This window comes from Arachis ipaensis, chromosome B5 (genome assembly GCF_059453495.1).
Source record: "Arachis ipaensis isolate K30076 ecotype BB chromosome B5, ASM5945349v1, whole genome shotgun sequence".
NCBI classification, from domain to species: Eukaryota; Viridiplantae; Streptophyta; class Magnoliopsida; order Fabales; family Fabaceae; genus Arachis; species Arachis ipaensis.
This window is the reverse complement of record NC_142440.1, coordinates 146,306,464-146,314,459: the sequence shown is the minus strand read 5'-3', so window position 1 is coordinate 146,314,459 and position 7,996 is coordinate 146,306,464. Positions and strand designations below refer to the sequence as shown.

The 7,996-nt window shown below is 27.5% G+C and overlaps 1 protein-coding gene across 1 annotated transcript; it reads left to right on the top strand.

Moving 5' to 3' along the window:
- Positions 1-2,738: 2,738 nt before the first annotated feature.
- On the top strand, positions 2,739-5,966 carry LOC107641239 (cytochrome P450 CYP736A12-like). The gene is made up of 2 exons (XM_016344738.3): positions 2,739-3,440; positions 5,075-5,966. Exons 1-2 carry the CDS (start codon positions 2,739-2,741, stop codon positions 5,939-5,941), a joined length of 1,569 nt encoding a protein of 522 aa, XP_016200224.1. The 3' UTR covers positions 5,942-5,966.
- Positions 5,967-7,996: the final 2,030 nt, after the last annotated feature.

Below are 7,996 nucleotides of genomic sequence, written 5' to 3'. Positions count from 1 at the left end.
TATAATTTTTAAAAATTTTTTTTATTTTTATTCTTCTTTTAGTTATTAATTTTATTTATTTTATTTTATAATTTCGTATATATACTCAAATTATGTGACTTATTTTTTAAAATAAAAATGATTCTATTGATAAATATTATTTTAAACAATTTTATTGAAATTAAAAATGAAAAAAATATAATAAAAATTATATTATAATTTGACTATTTTTTATTTGTTTAGTTATTATTTTTTGGTTAATTTTAATAAATTTTATTTTTCAAGAAAAAAAAAGTCAAGAAGGATAGCTCACCGGTTCACTAATCTGCCATAAAATATAACGAATTAGCATTTTAAATTTATATTAATTAACTGAACAAATCTAAAGCGAAGCAGGATGGGTTAAAGTGGACCAACCCACTTTACTACCCCTAATCTTTTAGAACCGTCTTACACCTTTTTACGACCGTGTGGACCACAGAACGACATCCTTCACCTAAATATCTCTCACCTTCGACGCCACCATTCAATTTCATAAACGGTTTTATATCAACGTTCAAAAGTCTTATGTCATGGAGTCACTAATCCAAAAAATTTAAGTTGATAAAAGAAGATAAAATAAATAATTATATCTCTCATCTTTTTTTAAATAAAAATATTTTTTAAATTTGTTTGATTTTTGTATAAGTTGTTTTTTTATATTATTTGTCTTATACTATTTTTTTACTTTTGAGTTTATCAAAGATCGAACTCTAAATCTTTCGAACATAAAACTCTGATATTATGTTATGAAATCACTTATCTCAAAAATTTAAGCTAGTAAAAAGAGATAATATGAATAATTATATATGATTATATATATTTTTGTTTATTGTTCAAAAGCATGAACACACTTTAATCAATCTTAAATGCTGGACCAAATTTATTTGGATAATTTTTTCTCAACATAATTTTACCATCAAATTTTCATTTACTTGAAGCAATATTTTGTGACTTTTGTTTTCAATTTTTACCGTTAAAAATTTATTAAATTTATTCTCTCAATTACCTCTCTTCATTCACCTTCCTTAGCACGGTCATCTTTATTTTATTTTATAACTACTCTTCTTCACCTTCTGTAATTAAATTAGTGTTATATTTATATTTATATGTTGCAGTATATTTTTGTATTTTGTGTACTTTATTATTATTTTTATTTAATTTTATAAACTTATTTGCCTTTTATTATTATAGTTTATAATTATTAAACATTATCAAGTATATATATATATATATATATATATTACGTATAATTTATTATAATATGTATATAATATTTAAGATAATATTTTATATAATATTAATATATTATAATTTAATATTTTATAATATAAAAATAATTAAAATAATATTATTAAAATTTTAATCTAATATTTATTTTTTTGTTAATTTCACATCTAAAATAATTTTGATCATTATTATTCAAATATTATTTTATCAATTATAATTATTTTTAAACTAATAAAATATCTAAATAAATATAAACCACATTAAAATAAACTCAATTTTAATCAAAATCAATTTTAATAAAATCAAGTTGAACTCAACCTTAATTTACAAAAACTAAACCATACATATACTAAATCTCTAACACCTTGAAACTTCAATCTTAGCCTGGTATATGTGAAATATTTTCATAAATATAATATAATTTATCTAACGTGTTTTTATTACTGTAAGGTCTACATCGGTTGGGGAGGGGAACGAATCATGTCTTATAAGAGTGTGGATACCTCTCCCTAACATGATGCGTTTTGACAAGTGAGTGTGGGGGGTTTCGACTACCATTCCTATCATCAAAGACAAAACCGTGAGGCTTTGTGCGCCAAAGCGGACAATATGATGCTAGCGAGTGATCTGGGCTGTTATAACTACACTATTGGTTAAGGTAATATATATGAGTTAGATTTTTTCTTCAAAATAAACGTATAAAAAATTTTAATTATTTAACATTAGATAAAAAAATTATTAACACTAACTGATGTATTTAAAATAGTTAACAGAAACTTATAATTTCATACCATATTATATTTTTTTTATATAAAGTACTTTGGGAAATATCTAAAAAATTTTCTTTTCGGTTTCGGTGAATGAATAATGCTCATTCTTTATACATGTAGATTACGATTTGAGTAGAAATACTATTATTTATACATGTAAGATGTAATTTAGTTGTCCATTTTAGAGCGAGACCTTGGATATGAGAAGATACTATACGACATCGTTTTGTGATTATAGGCTAGGAATTTATTTTTTCACATATGGACGTTAAATTAATCTGCTAACTCATTATTTTCGTTAATAAGTCATGATTAAAAACAATAAAAAAAATTTATGTCTGATAAAAAAAATTAAAAATTAAACTATATTATATATTTTTTGAGACTAAAATATTTATTTTTAAAATTTTAAAAAACTAATTTAAGTAATTACTTTTAAATAAAGTATTAAAATTGGAATAACAACAAAATTTAAAAGTATAAAACAATTGTTAACATAAAATAACATGACGATATATATATATATATATATAATGGAAACTCAGGTGCAGTCGACTTCACGTAAAATTGATACTGAGAGCCGTTAGATGATTTTATTAATTTGACTAAATTTTTATCTAATAGTATCAACTTCATGTGAAGTCAACTTCACCTGAGTTTTCACGTGTATATATATATATATGGTGTGAAGATGTATCTGCAAAATCATAGACTCAAAAAATGTTACCAATAATCCCAGCATGGTTCCTTCTTGTAGGGTTTATATTATTCATCCTCTCCACCACCATATTATTTCGGAAACTGAGCCAACAAAAACAGAAAGAACCACCACCACCACCGGGTCCACCGGCTTGGCCGGTAGTAGGTCACCTCCACATGTTATCAGGTGAACTTCCCCACCGCATCATTGAAACCTTGTCCAAAAAACATGGTCCCATAATGTCTCTACGACTGGGACAAGTCCCAACCGTCGTGATCTCCTCCCCGGAATTGTTTGAGCTCTTCCTCAAGAAACACGACACCGTTTTTGCCAGCCGGCCTCACCTCGAAGCTTCCAAGTACTTTTCTTATGGCTACAAGGGCATGATATACTCCGAGTACGGTCCCTATTGGCGAAACATGAGGAAAGTGTGCACCTTGCAACTTCTGACTGCATCCAAAGTGGAGTCCTTCGCACCTTTGAGGAAGTTGGAGCTCGGAAAAGCGGTTAAAACGGTTGCCAAAGCCGCGGAGGATGGTAAGGTTGTGAACCTCAGTGAGGTGGTTCATAGCGTTATCGAGGATGTTGTGTATAAAATGGTTTTGGGGTGTAACAAAGATGACAAGTTTGATTTGAAGGAACTTATTCATGAAATGGTGATCTTGGCTGGAAAATTTAATGTTACAGATTGTGTGCCTTGGCTTGGACCATTGGATTTACAGGTTTGAAACTAAGACCTCATCCATTTGCTTTCTTTGTTTAATTAGGTAATTAACTTATTCAATTTAGATCTACCCAATTTAGTTTAATTTGTTTGATCTATATATATCTGCATATTGTAAGGTCAACTCTTACCAATTTTTTTTTTCTTTTTTAAGAAATGGTATTTGTACTATTTATTTAGGTGAAAACTAAGGTAAAGTAATATCTGAGAACCGTTAGATGAAAATTTAGTTAAATCAGTCAAATCATTTACCGGCTTTCAAGAATCAACTTCACGTGAAGTCGACTGGACCTGAGTTTCCACCATTTATTTAAGATATATACTTTTCAATTTTAATATTAAAATAATTAATAATAAGTGAGGAAAATAAAAAATTTATTTATCATGCTATAAAATGAACGTATAAATTTAATTGTATAGCGAAGAGTGGAAAAAGAATATTATTATAACACCATATATAAATATTGTCACACCCCTTTGTTTAATTTTATATGCTTTTCCTAATTCTCCCTTCTTACGTAAATGAACCATTCAAATCAAAGAAACAATTATTTAATATAGTTTTGTATTTTTCGATTATAACATTTTTATTGTTGTAAAGTCGATAATACTAAAATTCATATTTAAGCTAAGTAATATAGTGCAAATAAAATTTCTTATAAACGATTTTAATACCAAAATAATTAAAAAATATATAATTTATTAAGTGTACAATTAGATGTTGCATATAACATCTGATAATTTTTTTTAACTAACCAACTAAGGTACATACTTTTCTAAACTTTACACTTATTCACAAGCTTTACTAAGAAGGAAAAAAAAACTTTTTTTGGATTTTATTAACATCTTAATATTCTATATTGCCCCTATTTTATATTATAGTTCTCCTAAATTAAGGATTTTCATGAAACTATAATTGTTATATATTTTATCTGGTGTCTTCTAGTGCACTTCTTAATTTGAATATGGATAAAAAAATGGTGTTGGACTCAGATGTGGGAAATACAGGTACTTCACAGCCATGTGGTGTCATTGAATAGAACTCAGACCATGCGAGTTCTTCCTTTTATAAAAAAATTGATAACAACAAACAACTCGGAGGGTCCGTTTTCTAGCTTCCGAAATTCATATTTGTCTAACCACAAGTCGGAACATGCGATTTATTAAGCAAAATTTTAAAATCAAACAACTCGCATGGTCCGATTTGTGTACTCTGAATTTTTTCAAATTTTTTAACACAAATCAGACCCTCCGATTTGTGTACTCTGAATTTTTTTAACTTTTTAAACACACTCCCATAATTTTAAAAAACACCAAAAATTATCATGTTAAAGTATATCACTCATTTTACTTCTAGTGTGATTATGTTTTTTGTGACTACTATGCTGCCTATAAAAGAATAACCAATAAAAAAAGAGACTAAATTGTACTCAAGTGTCTTCTAGTGTCACATAACAGACTCTGTTATAGAATCAGTTATTACTCGTGACTCAAGTAACTGCACTAACTAACTCTAATGTGGCTCTGTCTCCTTCAGTAATTAATTGTACTCTATGTATGTTGACTAAATTGTTGTTACCTAAAGTTTTCCAATCAAATAATTAATCAATTTTGATTCTTATACGTTTTCAGGGACTTAGACGAAAATTCAAAAAACTCAGTAAACAAGTTGACGAACTTCTTGAGAAAATAATCAAGGATCATGAACATGCTTCTTCGGACGCTCACAACAGCAATGAAAAACATAGTAACAAGGACTTTGTGGACATGTTACTCTCACAGATGCACCAACCAATTGACCCTTACGACGAACAAAATCATGTCATTGATCGCACCAACATAAAGGCTATTGTGTTAGACATGATCTTGGCGGCATTCGACACTTCCACGACACTTGTTTTGTGGGCTTTATCCGAACTCTTAAGGAATCCAAGGGTGATGAAGAAGCTTCAAGAAGAGCTAAGAAATGTGATTGGAATGAACAAGCTAGTGGAAGAGGTTGATTTACCAAAGTTGAGTTACTTAGACATGGTGATTAAAGAGACGCTAAGATTACACCCTGCAGGACCGTTTATTTCCCGGAAATCAATGGAAGACATTGTGATTCATAATTATTACATCAAGAAATCTTCGAGGATACTTGTGAATTTATGGGCAATAGGGCGAGATCCTAAGGTATGGTCGAATAATGCGCTTGAATTTTATCCTGAGAGATTCTTGAATAAGAACGTGGATCTTCGTGGTTATGACTTTGAGTTAATACCATTTGGTTCTGGTCGTAGAGGGTGTCCTGGGATTCAATTGGGTCTTGTTACGGTTAAACTTGTCGTGTCTCAGTTTGTGCATTGCTTTGATTGGAAACTTCCATGGGGTATGAGTCCTAATGAATTAGACATGACTGAAAAACATGGCGTAACAACCCCAAGAGTCAAGGATTTGCTTGCTGTGCCAACGTCTCGTCTTCTTAGAATATTGGCACAAGATGAAACAAGCAAATAATACTAATAAGCTTTAGGAGGCAATAAAAAATCAGTCTAAATAACTTAAAATAGTCTTATTTAATATTTAATAATTATTCTTAGAATAATTATACAATTAGATATAATAAATATCTAATTACAGATAGTATATATATGAAATTATGGATATTATATTATATAAAATAACTTTAAATATTATCTCCTTAATATTACCGTAATATTAAATACTATTGTTTGATGTCCAAGGTATGCTCCTTAATATTACCGTATATTAAATATGGCCACCACTAACATAAAAATTCCAAAAACAATTTTTGATAAAGATGTCTACGTGGCAAAACCTAAACCATACATTTTAAGCCACATTTTTTACTATAAAACACTTAAAACCATAACATTTAATAAGAAAAGCGTCATTTAATGGAAAAAAGTAAATTAGAAGATTTAAGAGAAGAAATAATTAAATTATCAAAATTAATAGATCAAAAATTAATGATTTTAACTAATGTTAATTGTAATGACACCGAATTCTTAAAATCAATACAAAGTGATTTTTCTCAAAATCTTTATTTTACTATAAGTTTTATTGAAGGACTTCAAAAACCACAAAAAACTTATACTTCACACGGAGTTTCTAAAAAATGTTACCATGGAAATGATTCCCCACATCTTTATCATACCTTTAACCTACAATTAAATTCTATAGTAGATATGCTTGAAGAAATATTAGTATCCATAAAATTTCAAAGAAATAAGGAAAAAGATGAACTTAATATAAACGAAATTGAACAGATATTAAGTAAATATTTTCAGAAAGATAATCCCAAAAAAAAATTCAAAATATAGCCAACATAACAGAACTAAAAGTAAAACCACCATTAAAATTATGAATATTGAAGAAAAATTAGAAGAAGTTACAATGCTTTTTAAACAATTAAAAATGGCTCAAGAAAATAATATTATGGAACAAGAATTTTAAATAGAAGAAGAACTAGTAAATTCTGAAAATATAGAAAATAAAGAACACATCCTAGATTATTCAAGTGATGAAGAACCAGCAATTCCAATACAAGTAAAAAATGAAACTGAAACATTTAAGGATAATCAATCTCAATTTAAATGGGAAACAGGTTTTGAAAATTATGCTTTTAAAAAGGAATTTATAAATAAAAATTTAAAATATACAAAAATACCATCAAAATACGTTCCTAAAATCCAGGAACTAGAAAGGGAAAGAATGCTCGATTTAGACTGTGAAAAGAATGAAAAAGAAATTTTCGAGAACTGGTTGAATTCCTTATTATTAGAAGCCTTTACTAATCCAAAACTTAGTGAATTGTCTGGAGGAGATATCTGGAATTATATAGGGTTTCATACTAAAGGAACTGTAAGAGATTATATGACATTAATAGAAAACTAAATAATAGAAGAATTAGCAACAAAAACAACAGTTTATGATAAGATATTACATATAATGATGATTCTGTATAGAGAATTTTTTGAAAAAAATATTATAGATCATAGACAAGAAGTTTATAATAAAGAATATCAAGAAGCAAAAAACTATTTAGCTAATATTCAAATATATGATTTATGTAATGTGGAATCCTATATATGTGAATATAGAATACATTATTATAAATTAAAAGAAGAAGATAATGACCATTATCTTAGTATGTATATAACAAAACTTTCATACCTTGCTAATGAATTTATAATGGGAAGATTTATAAGAGAAATAAATAGGGGAACAATTGAAAATAATTTTGGCGGAGCAACTTCTGCAATAAGAGAGGAAATAAAAGAACGTTGTATGCAAGAAACGACTCAAAAAATATTTGAAAATATAATTAGAATTTGCTGTCAAGATAATGAAGAAATTTCTCAAAAATATGGTCTTAATAAAAAATTTCAAAGAAAAAAAATATCAATTTAGAAAAAGAAAATACTATCCCAACTGAAAAAAAAAGAGGTATTTTAGAAAAAGAATTAACAATAAATACAAAAGACAAAAAAAATAACTATTGCCCAAATAAAAAAGAAAATTGTAAGTGTTGGTATTGCCAAGAAGAAG

Excerpts from the sequence above, each read along its gene's own strand:
- LOC107641239 (XM_016344738.3), top strand. The coding sequence starts at position 2,739 with ATGTTACCAATAATCCCAGCATGGTTCCTTCTTGTAGGGTTTATATTA. Across the intron at positions 3,441-5,074 it reads TTGGACCATTGGATTTACAG|GGACTTAGACGAAAATTCAA; the intron begins GTTTGAAACTAA and ends ATACGTTTTCAG.